The sequence below is a fragment of the Saccostrea cucullata genome, unplaced genomic scaffold (assembly GCF_032062105.1).
Source record: "Saccostrea cucullata isolate Sc308-1 unplaced genomic scaffold, CSIRO_AGI_Scuc_v1 ctg102, whole genome shotgun sequence".
Classification (NCBI taxonomy): domain Eukaryota; kingdom Metazoa; phylum Mollusca; class Bivalvia; order Ostreida; family Ostreidae; genus Saccostrea; species Saccostrea cuccullata.
In genome coordinates, this window is record NW_026938483.1 from 424,137 (window position 1) to 445,766 (window position 21,630).

At 34.3% G+C, this 21,630-nt stretch overlaps 1 protein-coding gene across 4 annotated transcripts in view; it reads right to left on the reverse strand.

Moving 5' to 3' along the window:
• Window positions 1–20,552, reverse strand: part of LOC134250419 (uncharacterized protein ZK1073.1-like) — a 29,661-nt gene extending 9,109 nt beyond the window's left edge. For 2 of the 4 annotated variants that reach the window (XM_062732783.1, XM_062732782.1), the window contains exons 1-9: window positions 20,488–20,549; window positions 20,236–20,286; window positions 19,465–19,522; window positions 16,573–16,690; window positions 9,845–9,907; window positions 9,567–9,627; window positions 7,445–7,531; window positions 6,781–6,858; window positions 320–435 (exon numbers count right to left, since the gene is read on the reverse strand). In XM_062732783.1, coding sequence (XP_062588767.1) covers window positions 320–435; window positions 6,781–6,858; window positions 7,445–7,531; window positions 9,567–9,627; window positions 9,845–9,907; window positions 16,573–16,690; window positions 19,465–19,522; window positions 20,236–20,286; window positions 20,488–20,493 — 638 coding nt within the window. In that variant the 5' untranslated portion in view covers window positions 20,494–20,549. Of the gene's footprint in view, window positions 1–319; window positions 436–6,780; window positions 6,859–7,444; window positions 7,532–9,566; window positions 9,628–9,844; window positions 9,908–16,572; window positions 16,691–19,464; window positions 19,523–20,235; window positions 20,287–20,487 lie in introns of all 4 variants that reach the window. The other 2 variants (XM_062732781.1, XM_062732784.1) reach the window with 2 other exon arrangements.
• Window positions 20,553–21,630: the final 1,078 nt, after the last annotated feature.

The following is a 21,630-nucleotide window of genomic DNA, read 5'->3' on the forward strand; positions in this document are numbered from 1 at the left end:
ACGTTAGAGAGTACCTTAGAGAATATAGTTACTCATGAAGAAACTTCAGTATGAACAATGTGAATTTATTTTTTTTCTATTTCTTTCACATCTGAATGTTAGTGAATTAATATACAAAACACTGAAACCTCGAGTCTAAGCATTATATCAATTATATACATCTCAACTTACTAAAATGCTTTATGAAAGCTCTTACACTTTGAAATTTGAAATGTCAACTTAAATATACTTCTAGAACTTATCAATCAATGAAATTGACATAAGTGGACTTATTTTGTGATAGACCTGATCAAACACTGGATTTGACATGTGGACTTACTTCATGAAAGACTTGACAAATCGTTTGAGGTTCTGAGGATTGATATTTTTTCGGAGTGAGTGTTGGAATGAGTTAATGGCCTTGTTCAGTTCCTCCTGATCCGTAGCTTTCTCAAACTGTAAAGAAAAAACGTTAGAAGTCAGACCTCCCTGTTATGTCTGAAGACCTACACCCAGACAAAACATTGGATCTATTTCACAGTAATCTAACTGTTAATTGCTAAAGATTCTTAAGGAGCTTCATCTAAAATTCAAGCATATTGTTTATAGAAAATCTGGGTGTCTGAGAAACTTATTTTGATGCTAACTACCTGCACTAAAATAGTTTTTAGAATTTGTGCCCAATCCCTTTGTAATTAGAAATTACAATAAAATATGTTCAAACCACTGAAATAGCATTGAACTCAGAAGTCAAAGCAAATCAGCTCTGACAAACTGTCATAACTACACCTTTGCTTTATCTTTCCTGCAGTAAAATATAATAATTAACTGACTTCGCTTTTATAGGATTTTACATTGATTAGTAAAGAAATAAGGGTTATAGAGATAAGATTTTGTCTGATGTTTTGAGATTCATAGTTTAAGAAAAGAACCTGTATACTATGTCATTCATCATTTTCTTCTTATAAATCAATGTAAAACCTATACCTTATCATTGTAATGGACCAGTACCCAAGTACAAAACTGTTAAAATTTTAAAATCATGTCAATATGATGTCAGATATGCTTCACATTAGAAAACAAGAGGCCCAGGGGCCACAGCGCTCACCTGAGCACATCAGGCTTGTATATCTTTTTTTACTCCCACCCCCCCCCCCCCCCTCCATGCATTCATCATTTGAACAAACTAGAATCTACACTACCTGAGGATGATTCCATATAAATATCACTAATCATAGCTTTGAAGTACTTGTAAAGAAGATTTTAAAAGATTCCCTATATATCCCTATGTAAAACTTGGGTCGGCCATTTTGGCCCCACCCTAGCCCCGGGGGTCAAGATTTGAACAAACTTAAATCTCCTCTACCGGAGGATGATTCCACATGAGTTTCATCTCATTCCTGGCCCCGTGGTTCTGGAAAGAAGAAGATTTTTAAAGATTTTTCCTATATATTCCTATGTAAAACTTGGGTCGGCCATTTTGGCCCCACCCTAGCCCCGGGGGTCATGATTTGAACAAACTTAGATCTGCTCTACCTAAGGATGATTCCACATGAGTTTCATCTTTCCTGGCCCAGTGGTTCTGGAGAAGAAGATTTTTAAAGATTTTTCCTATATATTCCTATGTAAAACAAAAATTGGCCATTTTCACCCCCAGCTTTAGCCTTGCCCCGGGGGTCATGATTTGAACAAACTTGAATCCACACTACCTGAGGATAATTCCACATAAGTTTCATCTTTCCTGGCCCAGCGGTTCTTGAGAAGAAGATTTTCTAAAAATGCCATTAATTTTTCTCAAATTCATAATTATTTCCCCTTCAAAAAGGGTGTGGCCCTTCATTTGATCAAACTTGAATCCCCTTTACCCAAGGATACTTTGTAGCAAGTTTGGTTGATATTAACCCAGTGGTTCTTGAGAGAAAGATGAAAATGTGAAAAGACATTACAAATTTTATTTATTCGACAACGACAACGATAACAACACGACGACAGACAACGGACAAATTTTGATCAGAAAAGCTCACTTGCTCAGGTGAGCTAAAAAAGGGGTTTGTTCAAGATAAATAACTATTGCAGTATCAAATGCATGAATACATATCTGCATGTTTGGAAGTATCATCATTCATTGAAGATGGGCATTGATTTTGGTTAAATGACCTTGACCTTGTCTAGGATTGAAATCAATCGGCTGAAGACATACAGAACCAGATACCTGCATCCTGAAATACAATATCCATGCAGTCCGGTAAATGCTAAATGCGAGTGGTTGTATGGGCTTTCTATAAACATTAATTTAATCTGATTACTTATTTGGAAGTTACAGATCATAGTTTCCAAAATAAGACTAGAAGAATGATCCCCTAGTTGTCCAAAACAAGCCACATCAGACAAGTATTTTTAGCTACATGATGATCTTGATCTTTTAATGTAGACATATCAATGTCTGTACAGACATTTAAAGATCTCCTTCATTTTGTGAGCTAAAAATGGAAGGTTAAAAATTATAAAAATCCTCCAAACTGTTCAATAGTTAGAACATTAGATGGGGGGCTGTTGATCAATCTTATTAGTGGAAGCTCTTGGTATCTTGAGTTATTTTCTGCTCGGCAATGAAATGAACATCACACACACGCTCACTCAGAAGGACAATCAATAGACCAATAATCCGGAATATTTCCCACGTTCACCAAGTTCTCCAGATCAATACTATCTGAGGGAAGGTCAATGTACTGTAAGTGTGAACCAGTGTGTCTGACCCTGGAAACACAGTCATGGTAATATGACAGTAAGTCACCATGTCATGACACCAGATCATACAGCAAATACTGTCATCGTACAAATCTGCTGCATACATGTACTAATAAAGTGGGTAGAACTTAGACTGTAAATCTTATTTTGTAGGGGTAACTTCCCTTTCACACCTACACCTTTAATACTATCATATATTGCATACAGGAATGTTACATCTAGTTTGTATTGGATGTGTTTTTGTTTTAATTCTACATCTGTAGGTTAAAATATATATAAAGGTTATAAAAATAATATATAGAATATCTATTTAAAACTGATTGTAATAAGCAGTTACTTTCAGCAATCTGGATTATACTTGACTGTATAGTTACATTTTCTTAATGGCTTCAAGCAAAGCATTCTAGAGGACTACATGTATATCAATGATATACCCAATTATAGTTTCCCATCATCATGTTGAGATATCAGCCAATGTTCTGTCTAAGGATTACATAACAGATGTTTGTCATCCATCTTATCAAAGACCTTTACCCCACCTCATGCATTATCTTCATTGTAAACTAAATAAGAAGTCTGCACGTAATTCCAAAATCAACAGAGCAGTTCATATTCCGTAACCATTTCCTGCCTATATGTTATAGATGTTTAGTCTTCCATAAGTTGTGTATGCTATTGCATCACACAATAATTGATAATACTGATAATATTTTGACAAAGTGACCCCAAATCTCTTCAAGCAAATTTTACTTTTTTACTAAATATGGAGTTTGTAAAATAAATATGTGATATACTGCATCATATAATAATTAGTGATTATGGAAACTAAATATATTCATAGATTAATATAAACTAAGCTATTTATGCATGTTACATAAAGGCAGTATCTAAAGTGCATATTTTTACACTTTTCTTATTTGACCTGGCCACAAATAATTTTCTATAGAATGTTTTCTTTAATTTCACAGTAGTACAGCCATGATATGGGTTTCCTCTAAGAAGCTATTTAACTTCAATGTCACCACAACTGTCAAATTAAATCTAGCCCCAGCGAACACAACCTGTCACCAGTTTTCAACACGGCAACGCTCATTAATATTCACAGGTACAAGATGTTTTTAGCATCGTGTAAGAAACTGTCCTATATAAACACACTGTTCCCATGTATATATCAGATAAAAAATCATATTTATTTCATTTCTGTTCCTTAAATATTAGTTTCTAATGTAATTAAAATAGTTAGAACATTTTTTTCCTCCATAAAATCAAAGTCAACCAATATATAGTGAAAACATTTAACTATCACTAAATTCATGCAAATTGTAAAGTAAAACAGAATGTGAAATTTCAAACAGGGATTTAATTTAATTCAACACATCAATTTTCTGTAGAGATAGGTGAATCTAATCTAAATTTCTAACACATTAGGGGAATGATGAACTTAATTCATTATGTGTCTAGAATATAAATATAATGAAAATGCTCTGGGGTATTCAATGCACTGATGTAATTAAAGCATCGAGACCTTCAGGTGAATTTGTATGCATGTAATTCAGATGTTAGTGAAAGCTGAATGATAAAAAGAAAGTTACATAATCTTAGTGAATAAATCTGTGATGAAAACCAAAGTTTTCAATAAAATGAAAATAGTAATTCAAAACTTCAAGCTGTTATTGACTCACCATAGCCTGCAATGCCAAAAAAAGAAAAGATCCATATTATTACATAGCAAAGGTTGTCTTTAGCAATGACGGAATCTGTGCATTATTACATAGCAATATTGGTCTCCAGCACTTACTGATCCTATTGTGAGAATCATTACTTTGGAAGCTGAACATTATTACTAATTTTTTATTTTGAAAGTTTAACATCAGTCTGTCAATGACTATAGAAGGTAGAGACTGAGATAAGATACAGGGGAGATAAATACCGACACACACAGGTGCTTGTTAGTAAGAGATTCTGAGGAGGATCAAATTATTTCTCTGATTGAAAAGTTATATAAAGATCCAGTTATCAATTTCTACAAAACACTCTTTTGAAAAACTAAAAACTTATGATTTATAAGTATTTAAATCATAGATTCAATTTAAAGATATATATCTTTATAAATAAATACTCATCAAAAAAAGGGGGGTGGGGATTCCTTCCCTTACTGATATACATAAACTATGGGATTCCCCCCTTCCCAAATAAGATAATGACTTAAAATGTTTTCTCTTGATCCATTATTTTACTTGTTTTAAGGTAGCAGTCAAAGAGTTAAATATGGCTTCATCTATATCTTACTGTATTATCAGAATAATTGTCTGTTTTCAAGACTTTTTTTAAAAATCTTTTTCTACTTCAATCCCCTAAAACAAAGGTGTGTTGTTAGATAAAATCTTGAAATATATAGGTTTAAAGGTGCATAGATTCCAGATTGTTGGTTATACTGCTGGTGAATTATTCTTATGCTTCTAGATGGTCAACAAGAGAAAAGGCAACCTACAAAAGGCAACCTACATTTCTTGTAATGACTGATTTATATAAAAACTATTCTCAATAAAAACATCAAAACAGAGAATCATAGAATCCTGTGGATGCCTCACACCGATACAGTTCCTACAGACCATTACAGAATTGCTCTTATTGATTTATCTTTCATTATACCTACACAATCTGACATTTCCTTTTTCACATTTTTCTTACTTATTTATTATGTAAATTCCGCATTGTTTTTACTTCAAAACCCTCCAAAAATTTCTTCCAAGCCAAGACTCTTTTTTTCCTGAGTACAAAGAAGATCTATGAAACTTTAATATTCATTTTCTTCAAGACTTGGAACTGTAACTTACAACTCATTAATTCTTAATCTAATACAGCCTGTACAGGGGACTGTATTTGACAGAGCATTCAAATACACTGTATTTATAAGGAAAATATTTTCTGAAGCCCAAAATTTCTCTTAGTCATTTTAAGAGGCTTTGAAAGATATGACATCTTTCTGCACTACAAACAAGTTATACTCTTTTTCTCAAATCCAATACATTAATTTCAGATAAAATATCTTTTTTTTTATTTTATCATTAATATTATAATAATGATAGATAATTCCTCAGAACTACTCATTACTGCTGAAGAATGGATTCATCGAGTGCTAGTTTAACTCAACATGAACCTGAACATTTGCAAACCAATAAGATAAAGAACAGAAGAGAAACTTATTAGCATGGCAACGAGCAACAAGATTTCATTGGAGCACATTGCATGCAATATTCTATAAATAGAAGAATTAGCACAAGATCTTAGAACGCTATTACATATCTTATACAGACGTGATATAAATGTTTGCCATGCAAATTAAGGTTCACTGCAAAAGTAGGTGACAATTTTTGTAGATTATGCCGAATGCCTGAGTGGGTATCTTGAGTACCATTATATTAGTCTGATAACGATGGCGTAATGGGCCATTTCCTGATTGTGATCGTTCTGCTCAGTACATCAAAAATGATGTGGAGAGTCGTACCATCAAACTCACAAAAATAAAGAAAAAATATTATACTGGTAATAGTTTTAGTACATCATAAGATTGTGTTAAGAAATTGTTATATTGAACTACAATTCATTTATGTGTATCCTTATTCTGCTTAAAAATACTTTTTTTTTTAAAAACAGAAATTACATTTCAAATGCAAGTTTTAGGTGCATATTATTTGAATACGGTAGTTTGTAGAGTGCATTCTAGAGAATTAGGAGAGATATATGGGGGATAGAATCTTGACACATATTGTTAGAGTTGATTGGGGTTATATAGAATTGCCGTGGCCCAAATCTCGGACACAAAGTGACTTATACCACACCTGTCTACAAAGCTACTATGGGATCTTGATCTCTGGCTGAAATAAATACGCATATCAATGGCAGACTCAATACAGTATAAATTATCCAAACAAAAACTAGACTGGTGGAACTATTAAGCGCACAGTACAACAGATGTGAATTATATACTACTATTGAGATTTTTATCCACGAGACAAATGTATAAATATCAGATACGCTAGTTTTACATACCGAACCAAATCTGTGCATCATTAAGTAGGCCTCAGCTGTGGGATTCATTCCTAAATGTTCCAACTTCCAACCAATCAGCTGTCAATTAATAAAATCATTCTTAATTATAGTTATCCTTTCCCACAATTATACCGACGCATCTGTTTTGTCTGTATGTTGATCTGTTATTTAGAGAGAATTTGTAACTAATGATATTTTGCTTTTTTTCTCCTACACTGTGCTGTTACTTGTTTTGTCTGTGTGTTGGTCTGTTATTTTTAGAGATATTATAACTACTGTGAAATCACAAATTTTCATGGAGTTTAATATTTGTTGTTTTCGAGGTATGAAAAGACCAACAAATTCACGTCCACCAAGAAATGTATAATGCTATATACATAACTACTCAATAGTTCTCCATCTATGAATTCAAATCCCCACGAACCAAGAGTTTTTTCCTCCAACCACGAAAATTTGATCCCACAAAAATATGTGATTTTACAGTAAATGATAATTTGATTTTTTCTAATGAACTGTTTTGTTTTTTTCTCTGTGTTGATACATGTATTGTTATTTAGACAGCCATTGTAACTAATATTTTCCTTTTTTCTCCTATACTGCTCTGTTTTTGTTTTGTTTTTTGTCTTGTGTTTTGTTTTGTCTGTGTGTTTGTCTGTTGTCTGACCTTGTCCTTCAGCCCCTCCATGATTCCTGCGGTTGTTCCGGTGCAGTGGATCAGGACAACTCCTAACACGCGAGCAGGCTGGGCCATCTACAACAACAATAGGACTTATTACATCAGCCTACTAGCAACTTCTGTATCTGTCTGACTGATCACCTTGTACACTTACAAAATCAAACAAAGACTGAATTCCTCATGGGAATGCAACTTACATACAACGTTATGTGACATCATTCTATACTGTCTCGTGTGGTTTAAAGTTTGGAGAGGGGATTCAAAGTTTCAATTGTGAACTAATGTTAAACGCACATGCTCCAATAGTCACATCCTAGGACATATTATCTTTACATGTCATTTAGAGCCAGTGTAACTAGGAGACATTGTTCTTATTTAATTATTTTAATGGCCTCTCTCACAATCACAACCCAATACTTAATATCACTGTTAATTAATTACCACTGAAATGTAGGAAAAATCAATGAGGAAAGAGCTGGAATTAAGTTTCCGCAGCCCTGATATAATCACTGCTAATGGGCGTCTCTTAGCAGAGATATTATCCAGAGATTATTACTAATATATAAATCATGATCTGTTATAGAGGCTGCAACAGTGGATGGTGTGGCACTATGTCTCTTAACTTAGGTCACCTCATCAAGTTTTATGTTAACCACATGACCATATTGAGCAAAGATGTACCAATGTCGATGTTAACATAGTACAAATTATTTCAATTATTTATTTATATTCCTTAGTCCTTGACAAGTATGAAATAGTGCTTTTCAATAAAAGTCACAGCAGGGCATAATTGGAAGGCAGTTTAGCTCAATTATCTAGCTTAAGGAACATTTAGCTTTATCTGGATTGAGGAGGTAGGCGTTTTGTTTATCTGGATTGAAGAGCTAGGAGCTTTGTTTATTTGGATTGAGGAGCTAGGCAATTACCTTTGTTTATATGGATTGAAAAGGAGTTTAGCTTTGTTTATCTGGATAGAGGAGCTAGGAGTTAAGCTTTGTTTGTCTGGATTGGGGAGCTAGGCATTTAGCTTTGTTTGTCTGGATTGAGGAGCTAGGAGTTTAGCTTTGTTTATCTGGATTGAGGAGCTAAGAGTTTAGCTTTGTTTATCTAGATTGAGGAGCTAGGAGTTTAGCTTTGTTTGTCTGGGTTGAGGAGCTAGGCATTTAGCTTTGCTCATCTGGATTGAGGAGCTAAGAGTTTAGCTTTGTTTATCTAGATTGAGGAGCTAGGAGTTAAGCTTTGTTTGTCTGGATTGAAGAGCTAGGAGTTTAGCTTTGTTTATATGGATAGAGGAGCTAGGAGTTTAGCTTTGTTTATCTGGATTGAGGAGCTGGTAGTTTAGCTTTGTTTATCTGGATTTAGGAGCTAGGAGTTAAGCTTTGTTTATCTAGATCGAGGACCTAGGATTTTAGCCTTGTTTATCTGGATAGAGGAGCTAGGAGTTTAGCTTTGTTTATCTGGATTAAAGAGGAGTTCAGAAATGTATATCTGAATTGAGCAGCTAGGAGTTTAGCTTTGTTTGTCTGGATTGAGGAGCTAGGAGTTTAGCTTTGTTTATCTGGATTGAGGAGCTAGGAGTTGAGCTTTGTTTGTCTGGATTGAGGCGCTAGGAGTTTAGCTTTGTTTATCTGCATTGAAGAGGAGTTAAGAAATGTTAATCTGGATTGAGTTATATACTAGTTACATACTTATACAACTTGTTTGAAATGTCAGCCCCACTGATATGCAATACAGAACGAGTTAATGGGCTGGTGGGAAATCCTATACTGCTAACTGCCGGATGCCCTGTAAGTTAATTTTACACCAAGAGGTGTCAACCTCTATCAAATGGATACAAATTCTGAAGTCAGTGTCTCAGACACTGACATTTTCACTATCAATAATTTCACACTGCTGCTTGTCATCTGCCATCAAATGTTAATGTTCCAGTATTGATTGTGTGACATTGCTGTTGTGAAGTTATTGCAATATTTTGAGGCTTCTCTCTTTTGTACTTACAGTTACGACATTTTTATTGCTTTTCAATTACATGCAGACAAATTAGTTACTGGGGGAAATATTAGGTTTCCGATTATATAAATACAAATAACGGAACATAAAATAGACGTACAGCAAACCTGGCGAGGATGTTGGCCCCTGCTCCCTCTCCAATTCCCACCACCTGCTTAATGCTGTAATAGATCAAAGATTCACAGACTTACAAAATACACAACCAAAGATCAACATTATATACAATACACCATACACAAGTACAGTGTATCTTCAGATGATAAAATAAATTTGTTTCAATAAAGGAATAAAATACATCTATAATCTGAATATTTCAAGTTTGCTAATTTAAATTTACAATAATATATCTTTTTTTTAGGATTATAGGTGCATACGTACTCCAGTTGGTCCAGAATACAGATAAGATCTTCTCCAAGACTCTGCATACTGGGGAAGTTATAGCTGAAATAAAAATGTCAAGGGGAGTTAATCTCAGGAAAAAAATTACAAAGGGAGACAATCACTGTCAATCAGAGTTACCGTAATTACAAAACTCAAGGAGAGTTATAATTGCAGGGTGTAACGAGAGCTAGATACAAACTGGTTTTAACAGCACTGAATGAAAATGAAGGGAAGATCACTATGAAAATCAGTGGAACCAATATTACTTTGAAATCAGAATCAGAATTTATTGTAAGAACTTTTGAATATGATGCAGAGTTTTAGAAATAAAGGTCTTGAAAAAAATCAAGCCAAAAGCTCAGGATTTAACCTTGATTTATTCTATGTTCAACTAAACACAAGAAACTGATGGTGTCTACCCATACCCATCCTCTGACTCAAGGCTATTTATTATAAAGTCTATGGATTGAAAGGGACTTGTGTTATTAAATCACATACCAGTAGGTGTTGATGGACAGAGTCACAGACAGACAATCAGACAAGTGAACACTGTGACTACTACCTAGGCACCTGCTTCTTAATGCAAGGTCCTTATAAAACATCTTAATAAAGGAATACTCAAATTCATTACTACCTGAAGGACATAACAATTTATAACAAAGCAAAATTGTCCATCTCAGACAGCTATAAGCATATTGAACTGAAATTCATCGGCTCTGGAAATAATTCATTATTACTGAAATTGTTTCAGGATTACGGATTTTTACTGGACACATTGTTCTTCAATGTTACTTTCATGCTGTGTTCAATTCATGGAATTCAAATTTTCAAACATTTCACTACAGATATTTCATCAAACAGTAGGGAAAAAACTACATGTTCTACATTATTCATTTCAATGGACATTATACAATTAATATTCACCCGAATACACATGCACACAAAATGATTTTTTTCTTCATAAGGCATGAACAAAAAAGAAACTGAACTCTATGGAGAATGCTTATCTTTGAAGTAACAATGGATTTTCTATAAAATAAAATTTCTTCTATACAATCAATGCTCATTATTTAAGATTTCAGGTGTTTCCTTTCACAGATCAATTTTTGAAATTCAACATTCAATAAAAGGCCTTGAGAAGTCTTGCCCTGATATTCTTGATCTATAAAAACAAGTTCTGGCTTTTTCTTTGGTCTGACAACAAATGTCTAAGGCCTGTGAAATGTGTGCATTGTAATATCCGTAGTAATCAGACATTGTAGACTTCAAACAAATACAACAAAAATTATTTAATTAAATGAACAGAAAAACATAATTTGCTTCTATTATGCCTACTTTGGTTTTTAAACCAATATCAGGTACTTCATCATAAAGTTTACATTAATATGAATATGACAAGTTGCCTACACTAAATGAGAAATTCTGATAAAAATTCTGTCTAGGTATGACTTTTGAAGCTTCTGAATAAATTTCCCTGAGGACATAGCAAGAATAGAATCTCATTAGAGTTTCACTGTTGACAGTTGAATTACAGATTCTCTTATTTATACTCCTGGAAATAAAAGCTGTACTTTTGAAGCTGTAGTGTGGAAATCTACAAGAATGTGTAGCTGTTGTTCCAATTACCTAAAAGTCTGAATGGCAATACCTTTCCTGCTTCAAAGCAGGACTGCAGGGTCAGATAGGGCAAATATTTGGCTTCATAAGTTATGTATATTAGCTTGTGTGTGTTTTAAGATGTTCTAACTCTCAGCTTTCAGTTTATATAATGTGCAAATTAAATATCAATATTCTCCTGTACGCATGATAAGCTACGATGCATATACAATATTTAGCAACATAACACTCATTATGTTTTAAATCATTACTTTGAGTTTTTTTTTCCCTTTCAGTGAGACACAAAACTTCCTTCAAAATCCCCATTTGGGTGTCTTGGGTTGACATTTTGCCACATACATGATTTTTTTATCCCCTCGCAAGAGTTGGAGGGGATATAGTAATGCAATCATGTGTGTGTGTTTGTGGGTGAGTTAATTCTGTGATAAACAGAAGTGATGTAATTTGCATTTTGATCGTTGTCAAATTCTGTCTTGATTTATAGCTATGCTGCGAGGGGATGCTTTGCCTTGTAGTGGCCCCTTTTTCTTAGTTCTCAGGTCCAGGAGGACTATTTCAGGCCACTACAGACACAGTTTGTTTCTTATATTCATAGAGAGATCAATCATGCAGACTGACAGGACAACATCTATACAGAAGTCCAATACATTCAGTGACAGAAATACACAGAAATATAGATATACTGACAGAAATACACAGAAATACGGAGTTTGATAAGCAGAGACATAAGGTCAAATGAACAGACAAGGCTACAAAATGAACAAACAATATTAATTCCTTATGTTAAATGTGTCACTATGGCAACATGCCTATAACATAGACAAAGGAGTTTTCCTTGCCAGCATAGTCCTGGCATAGTTTTCTGTAGAATAATACTGTCTACTCTAGTTTTACATTCAAGAGACTCCTTAATAGAAAAAACCTGATTTAGGAAGCTTGTATCCAAGTTGCCTCCAGTCTGCATCAATTATACTCTTAGTATTATGACAAGTAGATAATGAATATAAAGTTTTAAATGATGATAATTCATGATGGACAATCTTGACTATAAAAGAAGAAGATGCTGATGGAACAAGTGATGTTTATGCGTGAAATTGAGATACATAGAAATTCCACATAACTTCAGACAACATGAATACACAATACATGAATGACAATTCATCAGGACATACAAATTAACAACATTAGAAGGGTAGTAAATATGACATTAACACTAGATATAAAGATACAGATATAAATTTTTCTGTAACTAAGTCCCAAGATGCTCTCATCAGATGCAACAATCATAACAACAGTCAGGGGTGGATGTCTAGATTAATCTTATGTAAGAGGATGAGTTACCTGTAGTGACATCACAAACAGCTGATTGAACAAAAACTAATTTCAGATCATGAAAAATGACACCTAATTTAAAGGTAACTTTCTCTGTAACTTGAACAGTCTTGATTGATTAAGGGGGACTACATAAGAACATGCCCTAAACATTGGGATCCACCCCTGGAGTGACAATATAGATTAGGACAAGCATACTGACAATATTCCCCTCACTTGTGAGTATTACCAAAGTGAGATCCCTGAAACTCGTTTGGGAGGATGCCTATTGTCAAAAAAAGAAGACAAATCAGACAGTGCCTTATAACATAGCAACATGGAGTTTCAAAGCCGTCATCGGATTATCTAATTATATTGTTATTTTGTACAAATCAGAATACAAGGCCCTTAATTATTTCTAATGAGAGGAAAAAACAATTTTTAGATCATGACTTTGTACTTTTTATTATGTCTACAGAACAATTCACTGAAATTCTGCATTCACTAATGCAATGTGCTCAGACCCCCCCCCCCCCCCCCCCCCCCCCAACCCTTCAAAAAAAAGGAAACACATGTAACGATTCCCGTGTCCACAGAGCAGATTATTTTTCTGTTGTCTACCCTAATCCTCCGATCACAATATCAAAGCTATCAATAGAAGAGACCAGCGGAGAGCATTTCAACAAATGGCACCATGCAAGTAATCTAATGTGTAAAAAAAAAATCAATTTCTTTCTACAGACTTTTAAAAAGAAGAAAGAAATGCTTGGCTTTTGGTGAACTCAAAACCAACAGTAACACCTGGCCTTCAAGGTCAAACTAAATGCACGATGCATTATTTTGTAAAACTTTTTAAATTAGACAGGGGCTCTGTTTTGGATGTATGGGAAACAAATTCATTTTACAATTGATTGTCCATTTTTCTACAGAAGATAAAGACAATCACAAATGATATTGTTTGCCCACCAGGAAATATTGGATGAGAGAATATCCGACTCCCCAGATTAATGATGGTTGAATTGATAAACATGATGTAAAAAAGTATTTGGTATAATTTTCCGAATCAATAATGAATGATGTATCATGTAATAATGATACTGAGGATGAATAGATAATCTGCCTCAGACCTGATGTAATTTGGTCCTCACCGTGGTCACATATTGCTACATGTATCTAGTATTTCTACGTACAGAAATGTAGGCTATATATTTATAGAGGTAGCTGTTCACATATGCTATATGTACTACCTTCAGTATCTATAGAGGTAGCTGGGCTGCCTCTAATAAAGATACAGACTTTATCAAAATTAACACCTTGATATCTTTTATTTGGAATTCAACAGATTGTGATAGATCTTTAATAAAAGCATGTGCTTGTTATGCAAGGCTAAAGATTTTGATATTAATGACCTAGAACACTTTATTTAATCTTGACAAGGAAAGGCATGACTATACATGTTTTTGATGGCTTTAATTTTTTTGGCAAAGCAAGGAAGAAATCTGTTCCCTGCATTGCTTGCATCCTCTGATCCTTGTTTTTATTTTACCATCATTGATAACAGAATGATGTGATGAATGGCTTACTAACACCAGTGTATGGCCGTATTTCCTGACTAACACTAGTTTGTTGACTGTACCGTTAATACCAGCCTCAGGTAAGGGCCCCTGACACAGGTAACTCACGAGACAGAGGAGGTATGTGGAGATGTTGACACTGATGATAAAAACACCATCTAATTAACATCTCAATGAATCATTTACAGTTCAGGACCAGGGATTTTCTTGCACCACATCCAGTTTAATCACTTAGGAGATGCATCTATGATCTCAATCTCTTTTACTTTAATCTTAAGTGCAAAAAATGATATTCATAATCTATTAATTATTGCTACATTCTGCTGAACAGTACTGTATTTCACTAATTTTCAATTTTAGTAAATATTTTCAAGATAGGAGCATGTTTAACCAGTTAACAGGTGTGTTGCTAATTGTGTTACATTAACTTTTCCTCGAATTCATTTAGTTCCTTTAGCTATCCAATGATATTGTAAGAAACATGGCATCCTAATAGAAAGGACTATCTATTTTTATTTCCCAGTTTCTGCACTATTATTTTATTGCCCCTATAATCCCAATTTTCTTCTTGCCATCTTCATCAAGCGTTCATTCTTAGTTGTCAATCTACTACAATCAATTTCTACTACCACCCATCAACCCCCCCCCCCCCATACACACACACACAATCATTTTGACAAGTTACTGAAAATTATACATGCATCATCTCAAGTTTTCGTCAAAGATCCTGGCTCTACAATGACTTTCAACATTTTGGCAGAACTGACAAATCCTTATTTTTGTAAGTTTAGTATGAATGTAAACAATGTTTTCAAACAAATTTGTATCAGGCACCAGTATCATAGCAGTGATTTTGGGGGACAGATCATAAACTAGTATGTTTACTAGGTGTAAAATGGACTCTTTGTGTATGTCCCTTCTAGAATTCTTTACTTGTACATGTTGTACTGGCATGTACCAACTGCCCGTGGAAGGCACAAAATGTTAACATTTACTGCAACATAAGACCTCCATTTATCTACAGTAAATTAAACATGTTTAACGGTACAGTAGTATTTGTGGACTATCTACAAGAACATAGTCTTGTCCTGATACATAATTATTAAAGATAACCATGAAAACACTTTTTAGCACATTCCTGGTTACTGGTAGTAGTATTGTACTTCCTTAAATGACAATTCAACATATAACATTTGTATGTAATCTGACATTACTTTATTACTACATTAGTGACAAAAATAACCACACCTATCCATTTTCCCACACATCAAGAAAGTCTAAATAAAACATAATTCCTTGATCCATCACTGAACAAATAAACTTGTACTTTTAAGATTTTTAAGATTAAAATATACATGATTACTATGAAGCAAGATCAGGGCCATTATCTTACTGCATGTACAAATTAACATACTCTGGAGAGATATGGGAGCAACATCTTCCTACAATATATATACTCTTGGGGGAGTTTGGGGCATTATCTTTCTACTATTTACATACTCTGGAGGGAGAACAGCTGAATTATCTTCCTACAATGTACCTACTCTGGATGTTCCTACAATGTACATACTCAAGGTATAATAAGGATATCTTATTTCCTACAATTAACAAACCCTGGAGGGAGATCAGGGGCATTATCTTCCTACAATACACAAACTCTGGAGGGAGATAGGGCATTATCTTCCTACAATAAACAAACTCTGAAGGAAGATAGGGCATTATCTTCCTACAATACAAAAACTCTGAAGGAAGATAGGGCATTATCTTACTATAATATACAAACTCTGAAGGAAGATTGGACATTATCTTCCTACAATATACAATCTCCAAAGGGAGATTGGGCATTATCTTCCTACAATATACAATCTCCAAAGGGAGATTGGGCATTATCTTCCTACAATATACAATCTCCAAAGGGAGATTGGGCATTATCTTCCTACAATATACAATCTCCAAAGGGAGACTGGAGCATTATCTTCCTACAATATACAAACTCTGGAGGGAGATCGGGGGCATTATCTTCCTGTAATATACATACTTTGGAGGGAGATCCTACAATATACTTACTCTGGAGGGAGATTGGAGGCTTTAAATACTTACTCTGGAGGGAGATTGGGGGCATTATCTTCCTATAATTTACATACTTTGGAGGGAGATCCTACAATATACTTACTCTGGAGGGATATTGGAGGCTTTAATTTAATGTTCATACAATATACTTACTCTGGGGGGAGATCAGGGGCATTATCCTCCTGTCCTGGAATGTCGACATGGATATAAGCTGCCCTTTTGTTGATCTCCGCCATGGACGGATGGTTCAGGAAGGATGTCCACATTGAATCTGGAATACAACAACAATGGAGTTAATAAGGTATTTGTTATTTTATTACTGTCAAGTTCACATTGAATATGCAACATGACAGTAATCTGTTCATATTAATCTGCCAACTATGACGTGTCTTCTTGGGTATTGTGTTAGGTCCAGAGTAACGGCTCACTGGGAATTCTGGAAGGGGGGAGGACAACGTTCTGAGAGCTATTGGATTCAGATTTAAATACTCTAAACCTTTTACAGGATTGGGATACAGTGTATAATTCAGGAATGTTTTTAAGTTTTGTGTGAGTTACTGGTGTGTGAATCACACAGACTTGTCACGTAGGGATATTTCATGAAGAGCACTAACCTACATGCAAGTCTGTGTGATTCACACACCAATAATTCACACTAAACTTCAAAACATTCCTTATATTTACATTTTACATTTGGAAGCACCAAAAAATTTATTCAATATTTGAATTTCTCACTGCCCTATATCGTTATACTTTTACTAACGTCGCTGTAGCCTTATTGTGAGGTCACGTTAACGAACGTTTCTTCGTGTGTATTTCGACGTTTGAGTATACACGAAAATGGTATTCAAATCAATTTCACTGTTGGCTTAGTAGAAAAACACAGCAAATGTAAATATTTTCTTTTGAATAACTTTTTTATTCGCCATGTATATTATATGTATATGGTAAAAAAAGGCTTGGTACTATATATGGTAGAGAATCAATACCCATCTCCACTGTATTTTTGCCATTCAGAAAACTCACTAAAAATTTCTAGAAGAACTCAATACTGTAGTATATAAATGCAAAGATTTTTTCAACATACCATGTAAGTGGAAATTTTAACAATTTGTCCTTAAAAATTGGTGTTTATTTTAGTGAGATGCAATTTTAGTGATTTTGAAATGTTCACTAAAGAAGCTATGACAAATAAAATGCAATTAATTTTTAGCGATATGATATTTTAGCAATCTCAGCACCCTTGCTAATAATGCCACAATTAAATCCTCGATAAAAATTATACTTATACGGTACATCTAGATCCTTTCCTGACATAGAATGATAGGCCACATACTGTTTAAAATATTTTGCTAAACCAGTGTTGACCTTTTGTTTTTGAAGCAGAGGGGGTGACTGACTCCCTAATTTCCAGTATTCCCGCATAATTAGAAAGACACCAGTATATAATGCTAATACTCCACAGCTAACTGAAGGTCTTCATAGAAAGGGCCGCTAACAAACTATGTCTGATTTTACATATTAGTCAACAAATTTAGAGGAAACCAAACATGAAATTATCAGCCCAAATTTACATAGGATTGCTCTCAAAAAACACCCTGCAGCCAATAAAATAACAAGAGGAATCACACTGCAATAAAAGGTTTTGAATAGTAAATTAACCTCTTTCATTTATGAATACATGTATAGTGTTTTAGTTGGATCATAATAACTTGATGTCCAGTCAGATACGTCAGTGTACTTGATGTCGGCCACTAAAATATGGTAAAATTTACATTTCAAGATTTCAAGGCTATCTAGAACAAGAAAAAGCGCCAACTATAAATTCAGTCTTCATTTTCTTTTGACATTTGCTATTAAAACATCCTATCTCTTCTATTTGAACACTTATGGTGGCTTTATGCATATGCAGTGAGGCCCAATCCAATAATAGCTAAATGACATCTTAGGGAACCCCATGCAGTTGGAAAGAGGAAAGGGATGGTAAAAAAATTTTTTAATCTTTGTTTTCCTTTTCCAATCGTGTCCTGCATGTATTAAATTGTATACAAGCTTTGAGCGAATTTAGTAGACAATTGACTTTAAAGTACACCAATTTGCATGACCTCAGGTTTGAAATCCAAGTAGTAAAAATACTGTATATTTATTAGAATATAATTACTACTGAATGATTTCCATTGTTTTTCCACTGGCTGCAAGGTATTTTATTGAAAATAGTGAGAGTTTTTTTTCCGTTTGACTCTGTGTAATGCTAATACATGCCAATTTAAAATCTCTCTCTCTCTTTTTCATTCTCTCTCTCTCTCTCTCTCTCCAACACAAATCAAGTCAAAATTATCTGCTACACCCTTAGGTAAATACAGTTGTAAAGTAGGTGAACTACATCACCGAGACAGATAAACAAGATAAAAATAGCTAATAAAAATAACACCACACTGTCATTATGGCTTACTGTCTTCAGAGCTGTATCTATTTTTGTCATTTGGGAAAAGTAATAAAAGTGCAATTCAAACACCAAACCTTATCATGTGCTTTCTATTTTTCTTTGTATTCTTTTGCATTCTTCTTCATAACTTTACTAAGAGACAGTTCAATACATCTGCCATTCTAATTTCCTACTTCTCTCTCTTCTCGTTCTTGTAGATTTATGGGATACATTTCGCAAGTGAGTAAGCCATAAAACATTTTAAGGCATATGCAGATCTGTGTGCAAAACAATCATTTTTTTGTGTAACATTTTCTGCTGTTTTGACTATAAATATTTTTTTCATTGGGACATCTGTTTCCAACCCTGTTAGCACTTGTTGCTGTTTTGCTGCTTGGACAGAAGCCAAATCAAGATTTTGCTGTGAAGAACATTTTTCATATTTTACAGCAAAAATAAGACCATACAGATTCTCTATCACTCTAACAGAGGTAAATATTTGTAAATATAGTGCTTTGCATCTTGGATTATTGACAATTTGTAACTAAAACAGAGCTTGTGTTGGAGGTGTACACAGAAAAGTGAAGCACATTTATTCTTGCACAGATTAAAATACTTACGATTGCATCCTAAATCATGAACTGTGAGGATTATAAAATGCTTGTGTTTCAAGTCTCCCTAAAAATAATAATATACATGTATTTTTTTCCAGTAAAATTTATTTACATCTACAAATACAAAATAAATAAAAAATCTTATTTTATTTAAACCAGATTTATTATTATTGTTTGGATCATTAAAAAAAATGATGGAATGTTGACAAGATCATATCCGAGTCAAGAACATTTTTGGTAAGAAAAACAAGGTCAAAGTGTCATAGAACACAGGTGGATGACACACGCCAGTAAATATTTATGTCACCCTGACAAAAACAAAACCACGTGGACTGGTAACATGCTCTTGTTTACTTCATCGTCATCCAGGTCACTTATCAAATTTTATCAATAAGTATCTACTCTTTTCCGTCCATAAATAGCCATTGACTAGTACCGAGATGGCTTTGTGTAAATTTTCGCTACGACGACTTTTACAACGTGTTCTCAAGCGTAACGCGCGTCTGCTTGATGACCTTGTGTGAACTGAAAGGCGTCAGTGTAGCCCAAAGTCAATATGTTTTGCAATTCAAGCACGGAATTGATGAGCAGAATGCCATTTTTTGTGCCAAATATTCACGATAAAAAAAAAAGCAATTGATACAAATAGGCCTACACGAGATTTTTAGCAGAAGATGCACTTCTTAGATTGGAAAATGAATGTGCAACAATTTTTAAAAACCATTTCAATAAAAGCTTCTTTTTCCTCCTTCCCCAATATAATTTGAATAATCTTACCTCAATATAAACGTTATACTTCCCCGCTCTTGGGGCGGATATTTCCCGGTGCTGCAAAAACAAAACAAAACAGAAATTTGAAAATTTTCCAAACTGCACATTCCAAAACACAACAGCATAAAAAACCAACACAATTTTTAATAGCACACACTCAAAACACATAAATGCTGTTGAAAAAGCAGTTATCACAAATGCAGCACAATTATTAATTCACTGAAAATGTAAATCAGTACGCTTCCCCACATATCCTACCTCCATCTTGCAATGAAATAATGATTTCTATGAGTAGCGCCCCTTGATATTGACCCACTTTTAATATTGTATGCAAATTAGAATTTTCGGGAAGATTATTTTTCCGTTTTTGTCTTGCAATTACTAAGATCTACTATAGGCTAAATATTAATGAAAATATTTGGATATCTAGACTAAGCTGCAGATAAAATTATTTTATAAAATCATGATCTGTAAATATATACAGTTAACAGCTTAATTAAGGGGTCACAGTAAATCGTTAAAAAAAATTATGTACTTTATTTCTTAAAATAACGAATAGGTACCACATCTTTTAAGCTGTAGAATCGTTTACCTTGCCTGAATATTTTTTATAATTGTAAAATGTTATGTTTGGGGAAAAAGAAGTGGGAACAGACACACCCTTACCCCCCCCCCCCCCAATCTCACCCCCGATATTATTTCTAAAATTTTCAAAGTGAATTTACCCGGCCGTCCCCCAATATTCTTCCTGGGACTATAACCCCACAGAAAACATCAACAAAGAAATCGATAGCATTGGCGTCGGAAGCAAATTAAAAATGGGGGGGGGGGGAGGGGAGGGGAACTGAGTGTAAGAAATTCTTTTTTAGACCTCCAAAATAAACCCTGACTTGTCAAGCAAATAAAAAAAGAAAATGTCCATTGACATTATCCAAACGCGAAAATCCTATTTCGTACGGGGGGGGGGGGGTGTTTATAGGTAGGTTCGAACTTCAGTACCATTTTTTGTTCAAAACAGCACCACTTTACCAATTTTAAACCTTTACTGCAACGTATCTGTGGAAAGTGGGGGGGGGGGGGGCTAAACCTATACACAGAAGTCTATCTTTTGAAAAAAAAAGTGGGGGGGGGGGGCTAAGCCCAACCTAGCCCCCCCCCCCTTCCGACGTTTATGGATAGGTGTAGTGATACTGTTACACTACTGTAGTTCGATCAATGGTATAAAAAAATTAGGATGGACTACCAGAGAGCTACTACAGTGCCACCATTGAAAATATGTGTACATTTAGTGCGCCGCAAAAAGTGATTCTCGACTTTTTTCCCACCATGTATGCTGTAATCTAAAATTATTACTATCAATGTATTTTTAGCATACTCTTTTACTGCTTCCACATAAAACTT